The 16486-nt window shown below is 40.1% G+C and overlaps 1 protein-coding gene across 1 annotated transcript; it reads left to right on the top strand.

The window, feature by feature from the left end:
• The first annotated feature begins 4665 nt into the window (after positions 1-4665).
• On the top strand, positions 4666-15796 carry cdk9 (cyclin-dependent kinase 9 (CDC2-related kinase)). Its single transcript, XM_060841108.1, has 7 exons — positions 4666-4801; positions 8851-8932; positions 9992-10082; positions 10733-10899; positions 11507-11678; positions 12046-12194; positions 13762-15796. The coding sequence occupies exons 1-7, from the start codon at positions 4686-4688 to the stop codon at positions 14125-14127; spliced, it is 1143 nt and encodes a 380-aa protein (XP_060697091.1). The 5' UTR covers positions 4666-4685; the 3' UTR covers positions 14128-15796.
• Positions 15797-16486: the final 690 nt, after the last annotated feature.

Here is a 16486-nt window from a genome sequence, read left to right as displayed (position 1 = left end):
CAAAATGCTTCATGATTATGGAGGTTAGAGCCACTGGGTGTTAGTCAGTAAGGCACATTGCATGTGCTTCCTTAGGTAATGGGATGATAGTGGTCTTCATGAAGCAGGTCGGGACTATGGCTTGTAGGAGAGAGGTCGAAGATGTCAGTGAATACCTCCACCACTTGGTCCACACAGGATCTAAGTCCATGACCAAGGATTCCGTCTGGGCCTATCGGTTTCCTTGGGTTGATTCCCAGGAAGACTGATTTGACAACTGCAGCGGTGACGGAGGGAAAATGTGTGTCCAGGGCTGTCAGGGAAGGTGACACTGTGCTGCTGGCTGTGCTACAAGACCCTGGAACATTCTTGCCCACTTCCTTACCAGGCACGTGTGGGGAGAACGTGATGATCACTAAGCTGTGGAAACGGTAACTGTTTTCATCCTCAGTGCTGTCCAACAGGGGGCAAGTGGATCCATTAGAAAGCCCTGATGGACCCTAGTGCCTGAATCTTGGGGTGCATTATGCTACTTGCCTCAAGGGCCTTGAATTTGTTTTAAACCTCTTCACTTAAATGCCTTCTCAGATATCTTCAACCTCTCCCTGCAACAGGCCACTGTCCCTACCTGGTTCAAGAGGGCCAACATCATCCCTGTACCTAAGAAGGCTCTTGCAGCATATCTCAATGACTACCGCCCAGTGGCTCTGACTTCAGTGGTCATGAAGTGCTTTGAAAGTCTGGTCATGGCATTAATCAATTCCAACCTCCCCATAACTCTTGACCCACTCCAGTTTGCCTTTTGGACCAACAGATCCAATTCAGATGCCTTGCTACTTGCCCTTCACTCCTCCCTAAAACAACTTTACACCAAGAACAGTTACGTAAGAATCCTACTCATTGACTACAGTACAGCCTTCAACACTATTATCCCCTCGAGACTGATTACAAAACTTAGTGATTTCAGACAAAGCCCCACTCTTTGCAACTGGATCTTCAGTTTCCTGACCCACAGACCACAATCAGTGAAGATTGGGGACATTATTTCATCCTCACTAACACTCAATACTGGACCCCTCAGGGATGTGTACTCAGCCCCCTACTGTACTCACTGTATACCCATGACTGCATCTCCAAATACCAGACTAATGCCATTTACAAGTCTGCTGATGACACCACCATAGTCAGTCGAATCTCAGATGGTGATGATACAGACCTCAGATGAGAGGTGGAAGACCTAGTAAAATGGTGCACTGAGAATAACCTAGCTCTTGATGCTGACAAAACCATGAAACTCATTATTGTCTTTTGGTGGGATGTTACTCATGCCCTCCTACACATTAACAGCACAGAGGTGGAATGGGTAGACAGTGTCAAGCTCTTGGGGAGTGGTCATCCACAACAAGCTTTCTTGGACTCTTCATGTGGATGCACTGGTTACAAAGGCCCAACAACGTCTCTTCTTCCTCAGGCAGCTGAGGAAACTTGGTATGATGGAGAATACCCTTGCCAACTTTTATGGGTGCGCCATCGAGAGCATTCTGTCTGGATGTATCAGTACCTGGTATGGCAACTGTACCATTCAAGATCGGAGATGGTTACAGAGAGTGGTGAATTTGGCCCAGACAACCACAAAGGCCAACCTCCCATCTATAGAATCCATCTACCAGGTCCACTGTCAAGGATCTCAAAGATCCATCCAACCCTGGCAATGTTTTTCCACAATCTTTACCATCGGGGAGAATGTATACAAGCCTGAACACACAGGCTAGCCAGTTTTGTGACAGTTTCTATCCTACTGTTATTAGAATACTGAATGGACTAACAAACTCTTAACATTCGCCTGTACCTGTGTTTCTATATTTCCAGCTGTTTACCTATATTTACTTTTCTGTGCTACTTAATTATGTGATCTGCCTGTTTTGCTTGAAAGACAAAGCTTTTCACTGTGCCTTGTACTCGTGATAATAAATTCAATTTAATTCAATTCAATTCGCTGTTATGTAATCTCTCCCCAAGGTCTATTGCAGGGTCAGGACTGTTTTCTATATTTGCATATCATGGCAAAAGTTGTACCCACTTTTGCATTAGTTTAAAGGACTTCTCTTCAATTTCCCTTTGCACTTCTCAGTCACATTTCTTGTCTTTGGGCAGATAGAAGGGCAGATCAGAGGAGCTATTGATAAGTCTGTTCCTGGGATTCTTGGCGATCCAGGGTAAAATGGGTCAAGAGTGGACTGCTGCTGTTCTTAGGCAAAATTAACACTTGATTGAACATGGAGTTTGATTATGTATTTAGATTGTCCATTGATTCACCAAACGCCTCCTGTAACCAGTGGGCACTGAGGGACATGATTGGCCCTGACTCTGATCTCTAGCATCTGCAGTCCTCATTTTCTACCATAACATGACAACAAAATATATATCATGACCTGCTAGTCATAGAGATGTACAGCATGGAAACAGACCCTTCAACATTTACTTTGATTGGACCATTGATATAAGTGTATGAGTGAAACCCTCTTCTTGAGGAACACTTCACAAGATGGTTACAATGGAGAAGGAGGACGTGTTCTTCAGCCTGTTTTGCTTGCACTAACTTACTGCATGAGAAACTCAATTAGTCCTACTCTCATACCTTTCCCTTTTTGTCCTGCAAAAATTCCTCTGAGTGCCATTCCAAGGTACTTATGAAAGCCACATTTGCCTACACTTCAGTCAGGCTGTGCATTTTCAGATCCTAATCATTCCACTGTTTATGAAAGTCTTTCCTCATTTCATTAAGTCATAGAATGTTTATAAGGAGGCCATTTTGCCCATTGTGGTCTTTCTGCAAGAGCAATTCACCAAGTGCTACCATTCCACCTTTAATCATTTTTGTTTTACAATTTGGTCTACTTTTCTTTCAGGTCATGATCCAATTATCTTTTGAAAGCCATGATTGAATCAGTCATCAGCACACTCTGAGGCACTATTTTAGATCCTAAACATTCACTGTGTGAAATAAACTTTTCTTTTTATCTCATGCTTCTTTTGCCAATCACCTTACTTTTTTTTTATGTTTCTGGATGCTAATGGGAACAGTTACTCTTAATCTATTCTACCCTGACATCTCATGTTTTTGAACATTTCTACCATGTCTCTCAATCTTCTCTTCTCTAAAAGAAAAACTCAGCTTCTCTACTTGATCCATGTAACTGAAGTTCCTCATCCCTGGAACCATTTTCATGAATCATTTTTGCATCATTTCTTCACGTGTTAAAATTTCCAGTGGAAGGAATAGGGCAACGTGACTAATTCAACAGTTCCGTCACATCCTTCTTAAAGGTTTGTGTAAAGAAATGCTCTGCTACTCCAACTGAGGCCAAAAGCTAAAGTTCATAAATGTTCATCGCATTTTTGATCACCTTTCTCAACTTGCCTAAACACCTTCAGCAACTTGTGCACATATGCCACAGGTTTCTCCATTCCTGCAGTCGTACACAATTCTCTGTTGAAATTGCGCCCCACACACCAAAATCTGAGTGAGTAATATATACTGTATCAGAAATAGCAAGGGTCTTTTAACAAAAGAGGAAAACTACAAAATTTGGGTGTTGAAATGCCTTAAAATATCTCCTTATGTTAAAATTGATGTGTAAAACAAATTGATTTTTGGGAATATATTAGGGTTGGTTCAGATCCAAATTAGCCCAAAATGGGAATTAATTCAGGAAATCCCAAAGATATCCCATTATCTAACTGTAGTCATAGAATCATACAGCACAGAGACAGATCCTTCAGTCCAATCAGTCCATGCTGACCATAATCCCAAACTAAACTAGTCCCATCCGTCAGTGCTTAGCCCATGTTCCTCCAAATATATCTTATTCATGGACTTATCGAAGTGTCCTTTAAACATAACTGAACCCCACATCCACCAATTCATTCCATTCATGAACTACTGTGTAAAAAAATTGCCCCGCATGTCTTTTTTAACCTTTTCTCCTCTCACCTCAAAAATACACCCCCTACTCATGAGATCCCCCACCCTAGGGAAACGATACCTGCCATTCACCCTATTCATGCTCATGATTTTATAAAAGGTCACTCCTCAACTTCCTATGCTCCCTTGAAAAATGTCCCAGCCGTAGCTAAAAAGCACCTGTCTCAGTGGCATATCCACCTTTGTGCTTTAATTGGATCTACTGCCTGTCAATATGAAAACTGCTAATTGTTACAATCTTACAGGCTAAAGGGAGCCATTCAGTCCATCAAGTCAGTGTTTGCTCCTCTTTGAAGCTGCTGAATTAGTTTCACTAACTTATTCCTTCCTCCATAATATTAAACCCTTCAATGTTTTAATACATTCAAGGTTAAGCCTTTATGAATTTATAGTTTATGCTCCATAGGATAAATTAACTGAACGTCCTTGTTGTAAAAAATATGAAAAGGAGTAAGAAAAATGACCATGAGTGGTTCCTCATAAAATTTATGCATTTGCTGTTTTAAAAGCAGGTACAAGAAGACAATGAAAAATATGAGATTTCTAAGAGACTGGACATTCATTCTCCTCCCTATTGAATCCGATTGTATCTGTTTCAGGTTGCAATGCCGCTCCCGGCCGATTGGTGCCGCTGTCTGCAGCGGATGTAGGCTACTTCCCGGCATGCCGCAGAGCCGGCCGCCCCCGGAAGTAGATGATGGCGAGGTGCCCGGATGGCGGGATGAGTGTCCGGCTCAGCGCCGACATGATCAAACATTATGAAGCGCTGGATTTCCAGTTCTGCGACGAGGTCGGGAAGTACGAGAAGCTGGCCAAGATCGGGCAGGGCACTTTCGGGTGAGCCCGGTTTAGGGAGAGGGGGAGGGTGGGTGAGAGAGAGAGTGAGAGCGGGGCCTGAGGACCAGGGAGGTGTTGGGCCGGACCGAGGAGGAGGAGGAGGAGGAGCAGAGTTTGAGGGGGGGAGGGAGATGGGGAACTGGAAGGAGGACGACCCGGAGATGGGGATGGAAGAGGGACTGTAGAGAAGGAAATCTGCCGTCTTTACCAGGTCTGGCCTTTATGTTACCTCCGAATGGACTGAACAAACCAAATTGGCAAAGGTGGTCTGAGCTTGTTTTCATGGCAGCTTCCTAGAAGAACATGTTGTGGAGCTAAACAGGGCAGAGTTACTTTTAGCATTGTGCTATGAGCTCTTTCCCATCTGAAATTCTTTGCACAACTTTGAATTGCTGCTAGAAAAATGTCAATTACTAATCACTCGTCTATTACACTGTAACTTGCATGTTTTGCACTTTATGCTGTGTAGGAGCGTATAGTCTGTGCTGTCCATGTAGCCCCTTCTGTCCTGGAGCAATGCTGTCTTGTTTTTAATTGTATCTGTTGTATATGATACAGTAGAGTATCTATTTATTTGTCAATTCTATGAGGCAAGGTTAATGAGTGCTTCCATAGTGACTGATCAGTCTGCCATGTGGGACCTTGTCAAATGCTTCACTAAAATCCATGTAGTTAAAAATGACATGACACCAGGTTGTGGTCCAACAGGTTTATTGGGAGGTACAGGCTTTTGGAGTGCCGTTCCTTTGGAGTGCTATTTTGGGCTTTTGCCCGAAAGATCGATTTTTCTGCTCCTCGGATGCTACCTGACCTGCTGTGCTTTTCCAGCACCACTCCAATCTAGACTGCCGTTCCTTTGTCAGGTGGCTGGTGGGGTAGGATTATGGGACACATAATTTATAGCAAAACAGCCTATGATATTTTGCTGTGGATTCTGTGTCCTGTGGCCTGCCCTACTGGCTGCCTGACAAAGGAGCAGTGCTCCGAAAGCTTGTGCTTCCAAATAAACTTGGTGGACTATAACCTGGTGATGTGTGATTTTTAACTTTGTACACCCCAGTCCAGCATCAGCATCTCCAAATCATCCATAGTGGATGATCCACTCTTAAAGAGTGCTCATTACATACTTAATTTTAATATGAAAAGTAAGTGTGGCATCTCAATTTAAAGGCCAATTTGGAAGGAGAAAACTGGATAGAGTTGATTGTATAATAAATGTTATGGCAGTAAATGACGTGGGAATGCTTTTTACATAATCTTCCAAATTTTTCAGCAAAAAAAATCTTTCTGTTAAAAATAGAAACACTGTTAGAAAGATCTTACTGGAGAAATCAAGATGATAATAGATAAAAGAAGTCATTAACATTGCAAAGTATTGTTGTACTTGAATGTTTCAGAAACCAGAAAAATGCAACAAATAAGTTAATAGAAGAAAAGGTAGCGTGGGAACAAACTAGTTAGGAATATAAAGACAAATTGTAACAGCATTTACAATTGTATTAACAGGAGACCAGTGCTATGATCTCAGCTAATATTATTACTGGACAAGTTAGATCCCAGCTCAAAACCTGGCTTGATGGATCATACTTGTTTTAGTTTTAACAAAGCTAGATCTCACTGAAACATGAGCATCCAATACTGCAGATTTTGATTTAACAATAAAACAGGTTTATTAACAAAAGATAAAATAGAATGATCCAAGCCATGTACTTAAAATGCAAATTCAAAAATACTTGGTCACAGTAAAGTATAATCCCTTTGATACAAAACACTTAAAAAGAAACAAAACTGCTTTTGTGTAGTACCTAAAACACACTTCTGGTACAGTACCTAAAAGGCTGCTGACATGATACTTAGCAGAGTATCTAAAGCCTTTTTAGGTGGGTCCATGATGGCAGATGTTGAAATTTGAACTCATTGAAGAGATTAATTAAATTGTTGATCGCATTGCCTCAAAAATTGTCAGCTGACATATCAAACAAAGAAACACTCACTAAAGTCGAGTACTCAAATTGCTTAAAACAGACAGCTGTTTGATTAATGCTTAATAACTTTACATTTAACTCATTATTCTAGCTTGTCACTAATTGCACTAAATTGAAAGACTCATAGCTTGGACTTGGATAATACCCATGTGAGATGATCTGCAGAGGTTCACTCCAATGGGTCATAGTCTTCTTTAAGTTCTGAACTCAGGGTCTTCCTTCCATGATGAGTGTTCTGGGTATTTGCTACAGAGGTCTGATGTTCCTTCTTTTTGACATTTTCTTCCAATCTTCCAGGAACATGAAAAATAGGAGCAAGAGCAGACCATTTGGTCCTTCAAGTCTGAGGCTCCATTCATTATGATCATGGCTGATTGTCTAACTCAATAGCCTGTTCCTGCTTTTCCTGCTTTTGATCCCTTTAGTCCAGTCTATGTTCAGTGATGTACCCATGTGCAAGATCTTCATGGTTCTGAGATAATCTCTCCAAAGGTTGTGTAACCAGGACATCACCATTTTACTTCTATTAGTCCTTAATTTAGCAACCATTGCAATCACAAAAAAATTGAGTGACCCCTAGCACTAGGCACTTGCAGGTTGATTTGTATAGTTGACTTCCATTACCATCATGTTTTGTTGAGGTTTAACTGTTAGCCATGCAGTTACATCTACTTCATGGAAGGAAATCTGCTGTCCTTAGCTGGTCTGGTCTACGTATGACTCCAGCCCCACAGTAATATCACAAATTCTTGCTTACCTCTCGGGCAATAAAAGCTGGCCTAGTTAGTGACATCAGCATCCCATGAATGAATAAAAGAATGACAACTGTGATTGAGTGCTATAAAGGTTAATGCAGCGGCTAATTATAATCTATATTAATGAATTAAGTAATAGGATTGAGAGCAGCCTATCTAAATTTGCTGAAGAAATAAAGCTAAATGGAAATGTAAACTGTGAGAAGGGCACAAAGAGGCAGCAAAAATTGGATAAACAGGTTAACTGAGTGGGGTGGGCAACAAGGTGACAGTTGGAGTATAACGGGGGAAATGTGAATTCTATTATTTAATAGATAAGCAAACTTTTTTTAAAGTTTTGAATCTTTTAGATATTATTCAGTGAAACTTGGGTGTGCACGTAGAAGGCATGCAAGGAATACTTGAACTGAAGGCAGTACTGGGCTGGTTCCTGTGATGAGAGGCTATGTAACTTCTGTCTATTCTCCAGTTTAGAATCATGAGAGGGAGTCTGGTTGGTCTCGTGGCTTGACAAGTGTGATATTGATTTCCATAGCTGGGAACCTTGACTGTGGGGATGCATTTAACATTGCGAAGCAAAAAAGTTACTTCATGCAAAAGGATGTTAATCTTTGGAAGCCTCTGCCCTGGATAGGTTGTCTGCCATATTCAAATCTGGAATAGGTAGAGTTTTGATCTCTTGAAATCCCCGTGAATATGGGGAATGAGCAAGCAAATAAAATTGAGTCATTCCTTTTTTTTAACGACACCATTGTGTTCTTGCTCAGTGCACTTGCCTTAAACAATGGGGTGATTTGCTGACTCACGTCATTTGCTATTTGTAGTTCTTTGCATGACGCAGAATTTATTTGCAGTTTTTGCCTAATACAACTGTTTTTGTGCTTATAAAGAAATTTTTTGGGATGTTCCAAGGGAAAATGAAGCCCTTCGTGTGAAAGTTCTTTTTAATTAACTTGTTCAGATACAGTTTCTTCATTGTGGAAAGGCACTTACTTGGTACTACGTGTTAAACTTCAAGAGCTGATTCTTAAGGTATAACTTGCCAGTACGAAGAGGAGTAGAGTAGAGTAGAGTGAGGTGAGGGACGTTATTTGAGTTTCTGCTATTCTGTAGCAATTATAATTAATAATTTCTGCTTATTTGATTTTCTGACCTATAAACATTAACTACTGGAATTTCTCTACACAATTATAATTGTTTCTGCCCCAATTTCCTTACTGTGGAATCAGATTATAGGTTATATTTGTTCTGGTAGAGTCTGCTGGCTCCTGAGAACTTTGAACTGAAGATGCTATGATTGTTTTAACAGGGAAGTGTTCAAAGCACGTCATCGCCAGACAGGCAAAAAGGTGGCTTTGAAGAAAGTCCTGATGGAAAATGAAAAGGAAGGGGTATGTGGTGCTAAGTAAACTTGGATGTTAAAGATAGTTTTTCCATCTCTGGAGACCGAAATATAAGTTGAGTAACAATGGTGTACCATTTGTCTACACCAAAATTTGTTGCTTTTTCCAGAAATGTGGCGGTTTCTTAAGATTCACTTTATTCTCTGCAAGCTATGGCTCATGTTGATGCACACACCCCCCCGGGCATTGATTGTCACCACGTTTAACAATCACTCCCTTCACTAACAGTGTATCATTGCTGTATTGCATTCCACCGTCAAGATTCACTATTGCTTCTTCAACCATAGCTTCCAGATCTTTGATCCCTACTGCTGAGAAAATCACAGGTGCATGACAATGTCATCATCAGCCCCTTCCAAATTACTTATGATCCTAACTTGAAAGTGTATCACCAGTCTTTCGTTATAATCCTGGAATTTCCTTCCTAACAGCACAGTGAATGTACCTATGCCACAATGATTGTGGTAGTCAACTTGGTGACACATTACCACCTTCTCCAGGGCAATTTGGAATGGATAATAAATGCTAGCCTAATCATTGTTGCCAACATCCCAGCAAATAGCTGCTTATATATAAGTGTCTAGCCAGTAGCCCCCTGCCAAAAGACAAAATTCCAATTCTTGACCTGCTAGAAATTTGTTTACAACTTTACAGGTCCCACAGACATGCTTATTTCCTGCCATATCCAAGGGATTCTGGATCAGAATTTCAATTTGGGACCATTCTGCTGTGTGTGGCCTATTTCAGCACCACACAGCCCTCTTTGTTATGCCACAGAGATTTTAGTTTATTATAAAAATCAGATGTTCTTTTTATTTGTGTTACATGAATTACTTTCCTATGGTTTGGTTTTCTTACCCTACTGAATTAGCATCTGGCCTTTCTTTTGTGTCGTTTTGATTGTTTAGGTGAGACGGAAAGCTTATTCTCATTCATAAAACTCCTTTCTCTGGTTGTAAATTAATAATTTGAGGTTATTAATTTTGTTATCTATAAATGTGTTTGAGTTTATATACGCAAATAATATTTTATTAAATGTTCTTCCAGTTTCCCATCACAGCCCTGCGAGAGATAAAAATTCTACAACTGCTGAAACATGAAAATGTAGTGAATCTTATTGAGATCTGCCGCACTAAAGGTGAGTTTGCATCTCCAGCTGCAAATAAGTCAGTGTAAATCACCCTCAGAGAAGCCCAAGTCTAACCCGGTCTAGAGATGTGTAATAATACTCTGAGCAGGTTGTTGAGGAAGTATCCTTGTAAATATTGTAATTAGGAGAAAGTGAGGGCTGCAGATCCTGGAGATCAAAGTCGAAGAGTGTGGTGCAAAAAAGCATAGCCGGTCAGCCAGCAACCGAGGAGCAGGAGAGTCGACGTTTAAGGGCGTAAGCCCTGATGAAAGGCTTATGCCCGAAATGTCGACACTCCTGCTCAAATATTGTAATTAGACTGTTTTCAAATATTTCTTATTTGGTGTAATACAATTAGTATTTTAATTTCTTTTGTACATAATAAACTTTTATGTTCTTTTGTTAGAAGTATATTGGCAGACAGTTATGAATATCGTTAGGCCACCATGGTGAACAAATAACAAAAATAAAACCTTTGGTCTATAAATTGAGGTTTCATTTTGGGAACAGCTGGGATCAGAACATCTCTCATAAGTTTTGAGTTTTCTCCCAGGTACTAATTGCTTTATTCACTCTGCTTGGCTTGTAGGCTTTCCTGTTTCAGGTCAAACTAATGGTTAAGGGTGACACTGATGCAAACTTCTATTTAATCTTTGCAGCTACACAGTATAACCGCTACAAAGGCAGCATCTACTTGGTATTTGACTTCTGTGAGCATGACCTTGCTGGATTGCTCAGTAATGCTAATGTGAAGTTCACATTGGCAGAAATCAAGAAGGTAATGCAGATGTTGCTGAATGGACTCTACTACATTCATCGAAACAAGGTAAGCAAGGTAAAACAAAGCAACTTCAGCTGGTTTGATGCATTTTGGTAATCTCCATCTTGGCCATTTAAATGGTTAGCTGAACACTGTCAAGGTAAATGTATTATTTTGTTTTGTTTGTATCTTTTTACTTAAAAGGAATTTGAGTTCTCATAAATGGGGATTATTTTAAAACCAGCGTACTGCTTTCTAATACTGGCAATGTATGCATATAATCTGTACATTTTTAGATGTAAGGTACTTTGTGATATCCTGAGGCTGTGAATGGTGCTATACAAATGTAAGGTTGTCTGTTTTATAACTGTGACTGGCACCTTGTGGGCAAAATTATGAAAACATACTTCTGCGTCATTGCACCACAACATAATTTAAACTATTTAATACATTTTAAATGTGTCAAGTAAGTGCAAGGTTTTCAGTCTCTGACAGATAAATTTGGTAACCCACTGCATACAATTATTGAAGGGAGCAGCGTTTTACAATTAAATATCAGGCTTAATTGCAAATAATTTCTACTTGGGATTCTTTCTTTGGAGAAATACATTCTTTGGTGTAAACTGCTTTGATACTGTTTGCTTTATGCTGATTTTTAAAATATTTATTCCAGATTTTGCATCGAGATATGAAAGCAGCAAATGTGTTGATCACCCGGGATGGTGTTCTGAAGCTGGCTGACTTTGGTCTGGCTCGAGCATTCAGCCTAGCCAAGAATAGCCAGCCAAACCGCTATACCAACAGGGTAGTAACCCTATGGTACCGGCCACCAGAACTCTTGCTAGGTGGGTTTCCTTGAATTCTTGAATGTACATGACCAACAGGAGCAGAAATTGCTGGAAGAACTCAGCAGGTCTGACAATATTTGTGGCCAGAAGAGAATTAATGGTCTAGTGATCTTTTTCAAGGTCTCCCCGGACAGGATTGGGCTGAGCTGTGATGTGTGTGTTTGATTAGTCTATTGGCATTCATTGTGCATTTTGTATGGAAGGATTATTTCCAGATGAGGCCTAAACACCTGTGTGTTTGGCATCTTACCTCAATATCTTGGAATGCAGGGTTGGAAACTAGAAAGTATAGCATTTCTGTCAGTCATACTTGGTTTCATCATTAGTAATGTTATTTGTTTGCCTTTCTCTGCCACCAATACAGGTGAGCGAGATTATGGACCACCCATAGATCTGTGGGGAGCTGGGTGCATCATGGCTGAGATGTGGACTCGAAGTCCCATAATGCAGGGTAACACAGAACAGCATCAGTTAACCCTGATCAGTCAGCTCTGTGGCTCCATCACAGCAGAGGTAAGACCAGCTGATTCATTGTTAAATGGTAAATAATGCTAATTTAAGTCTCTGAAGTTGATGGTCAAATACAATATCAAGTTTTGAAATGTGATGGAACTGTAAATATATTGAGTGAAGACAGAGGCAGCGCTGTCGTCTTTTACAACTGTTGTAACAACTCACATTTAGTGTATTTAATGCAAGAAAATATCCCATGGCAGCAGAAAATTTGTGAAGGATGAAAGTTTATAGGACTTAATTGTTTGATTTGGGTACTTATTAGTGCCGTAGCTGGGATAGAAATCAGGTTAGAGTTTTAAACGTGAAGTTGCAAGAATGAGGCGTGTACACTGCATTATTGAAAAAGGAGCCATTGCTGCATTAATGCGAGATGCCCTAAAAGGGTCTTCACGTGAGGCCACTTGGGTAGAAGTAAAAAAGGGTGATTACCTCTGGGGCACTGCTGCCTCTCAGTGACAGGAACCCGAGTTCGATCTGCCCTCGGGTGACTGACTGTGTGGAGTTTGCACATTTTCCCTGTGTTTGCGTGAGTTTCCACTGGGTGCTCTGGTTTCCTCCCACAGCCTAAAGATGTGAAGGTTAGGTGAGTTGGCCATGCTAAGTTGACTCATAGTGTCCAGGGATGTACGGGCTAGATGGGTTAGACATGGGAAATGCGAGGATAGGGTAGTGGAGGGATGTTCTTCGGAGTGCTGGTGTGGACTCGTTGGGCTGAGTAACCTGCTTCCACTCTAGGGATTCTTTGACTCTATCATGCTGAGATTATACTGCAAGCCTCCCACCAGTCAGAGGGAGATAAAGAAGCAGGTATCTAAGCAAATCACAAAGGTATGAGAGAAACAGTTATAATTGTAGAGGATTTCAACTTTGCTATTATTAACTAGGATTACTTTAGTGTGAATACATTAGACGTTGGTGAACTTTAAAGTGCATCCAGGAAAGCCTTTTGTGTCAGCACGTACATAATTCTACTAGAGGTAGGGCAGTGCTAGACTTAATCATAGGGAATGAAGCCAGTAAAATGATTGAAGTTTCAATGGATGAGCATTATGGGGAAGTGACCATAACTCTATATAAGTTTCAAAACACTATGGAAAGGGATAATGATAGTGCAGAACTTAAAGGTCTAAATTTGGAATGGCTGATTTCAGTATCGTTAGACAGGGTCTGGCAAACATAAACTGGGAGCTGCACCAATATTTTTGGATAGTGAATAAATTGAGACGTGTCATGTAGTAAGGTTCATGAGTGAGATGATCAATCACAGGAAAAACATCTTGCCTTCTGTTAAACTGAGCAGTTTCAGCACTTTTTAAATTTTGGATTTCCAACAGTTTCAAATTTAACATATTATCAAAGACCCCTAGTTTATTGATGACAGCTTGCCAAGTTCCATGTCTTATAAAATGGTATTCTATGGATTCTACTAGTGATTTGGGGATCGCATTCATTTTCTGTTTTCTCACGCAAAGTGGAAAGCCTAGGGTGGTAATATTATTTCTGCACATTATTTGAAAAAGAAATATTCTATCTTTGTGACGATGAAACTTGTGATTGGTTTCAGGTTTGGCCTAATGTTGAAAAGTATGAATTCTACCAAAAACTGGAATTACCCAAAGGTCAGAAACGAAAGGTCAAAGATCGGCTGAAGGCTTATGTGAAAGATCCTTATGCACTGGACCTCATTGACAAGTTGCTTGTCCTTGACCCTGCCCAGAGAATTGACAGTGACGATGCACTTAATCATGATTTCTTCTGGACTGACCCCATGCCTTCTGATCTCAAAAATATGCTCTCGACGCACAACCAGTCAATGTTTGAATACTTGGCCCCGCCCAGGAGACGAGCTAGTCACATGCCTCAGCAATCAACAACTCAGAACAAGAATCCTGCTGCTGCCAACCAGACAGAGTTTGATCGTGTGTTCTGAATGTGTTTAACGAGGTTAATGGATCGAAGAGACAGGTTATTTTATTTATATGATGGTGCCATATTTGAGCTATTATGATTTTAAAATATTGAACGTTCTACATATTAATTGTGCCTATTACTGATCAGGTGTTGATACCATGCTAGAGATACTTCTCTTCCAGAACCAAAAACTGAACTGAGGTTCCAGAAGTGACGCTCATATTGTGGGGGCTTAGATTAATTTCAGTTTTTCCCGGGGTGCTGTGGTTATGAGCATCAGTTTAGAATTGTTCTGGAGTTCTCTGTTAACAATTTCAATCATTTCATGTTTGGCCGATTGCTGAGTTGTCTCAGGCACTATGGGTGGCTCAGAACATGTGCATACAGTGGAGAGCTAGATTCTGGGTTTGTTCATTGATCTCCATGATATGAGTTGCTTGCCTGTCAAGACCCTGATGGTGCTCCACTGGGAAGGGAAGACAAGTTGAGCAGTAGCTTGTAAAGAGGTTGCCTCTCATACCAGTAATGAGATTTGGAAACTTGGGGAAGAGAATGATTTATATTCATTTAACTTTACTGAGGTCTGGGGATTCAGATCTTTGGATGCTAAGGCAATCGCTTTTAAAAGAGGTAGACCTTTACAAACAGTTAATTTGCAAACTTCCAACACACTCAGGGTGTTGAAATACCACGACATCATTTGTTGGTGAGAGCGGCCTCATTGAGGTCATGGCTGTTTCTCCCTGAAATCAAAAATAGCTGGATATTTGCTTCACTTTCAGGCATTAATATAGTCAACAGGACTGTGCTGTACATTTGTTGAAGTTTCTAAAAATATATTTTTTTAATTATAGCAAAATGTGTTTCTCACAGAAGTTGATATTTCACACCTGTTTGTTGTTGTTGTTTGGTGATGCATTCCATTTGTGATGATGGATTTCTGATTCCTGTTCTAATGTTGCCTGGTTACTGAATGCTCATTTGGAGCTGGCTGGATTAAGGTGAATTGAGTAAATGGAGGTTGTTCTGTCAAGTTACATGTTTTAATTCCAATATCAGCATTTTGACGTGTGTTCTTTTTCTGTCTCTTCCCTAGTCAGCCCATCCACTTTGGTGCAGTAGTGCTTAGCTGGCTGAGTCATGTGATCAAAACCACCAACTGGTTGCAGTGTTCCTCACTTTAGCCAAAAGTGTACACACTGTAGAGACTGAGATGGGGAGGCTTCAGTTAGTTTATGTAAATGCAGTACTGCTTTAGAAAAGGTACACTTGAAAACCAAATTGGCTGAGCTGCTTTTATGAAACTGAAAGCTATCTTAAACAGTCCCTTAATTACAGTTTAATGATCCAGACTTTATTGATGTGTGGAGACCAATTTGCCCATTGGCAGTATAGAACAGTTCTTGATTGTCACTAGTATTGTTGGTACTTGACTCTGAATGCAGTTTATATGACGGAGTTGAAATATCATGAAAGCTTTAGCTCTTATGGTGAAGTGCAGGAGGGACACAATTTAGGAAGTACAGTTAATGTGCAATTCTTCAGTACAAGCAATTTCAGTACGAAGAGTTTGTTACTTGTACAGTGCAAGTTTAGTGCGAATTAGCTATCATTTTGTAGTAAAGTACATCCACGTTGAATATGAATTCTATCTTGTTCCAGTTTGTAAAATAAACTTGTAAAACACATCTGCTTCTGTGCTATTTTCTATGTCGAGTGAGGTTCATAGATTTCTTAATTGTTAATGGTCTGCATTTTTATTCATTGCCACATTATATAACTTATAAATCTATTTACTTTGATTTTAAAAAAGTACATTTTCCTATCAGAACTGTCCCCTCCAGGCAATTCGAAGGCAAGTTTCCATTTCTTAAGACGTACCCTGAATCATCTTCAGACTACCAGTTTGGTAAAAACTATCAGGCTGTAAACAGTTTGGGGACATGAAAGACATTATATAAATGCATGTTGTTTCTTTTTTTTTAATGAGGAATGTCATTTCTTGGAAGTATTGTTACACATTTAGGGGTTTTCACAATTAATCAGCGAAGTCGCTTACTCAGAATTATGTTCTAATTTTCTCCCCTTTGATCTGAATTCCAAGCATTTTTTTTTGAAGGTCGTGAATGCACCCAGCATCCGACCCAAGGATCGTGTGTCTTAATCCAAAGCAAAACACTGAATACTGGACATCTGAAGTTAAAATTAGATATACAAAGGAATCTCGATTAGATGGTATTTGATTATCTGAAGATTAGAATAACCGGCAAAATCGCAAGGTCCCGATGCTTGGCTAAACTGTTATCTGGCATTCGATTATCCAGATTTCAATTAACCGAACGAAATACTCCCCACCCATGTCCTTCGGATAATCAAAG

The sequence above is a fragment of the Hemiscyllium ocellatum genome, chromosome 21 (assembly GCF_020745735.1).
Source record: "Hemiscyllium ocellatum isolate sHemOce1 chromosome 21, sHemOce1.pat.X.cur, whole genome shotgun sequence".
Taxonomy (NCBI): Eukaryota; Metazoa; Chordata; class Chondrichthyes; order Orectolobiformes; family Hemiscylliidae; genus Hemiscyllium; species Hemiscyllium ocellatum.
This window is presented reverse-complemented; position numbering and strand designations above follow the sequence as displayed.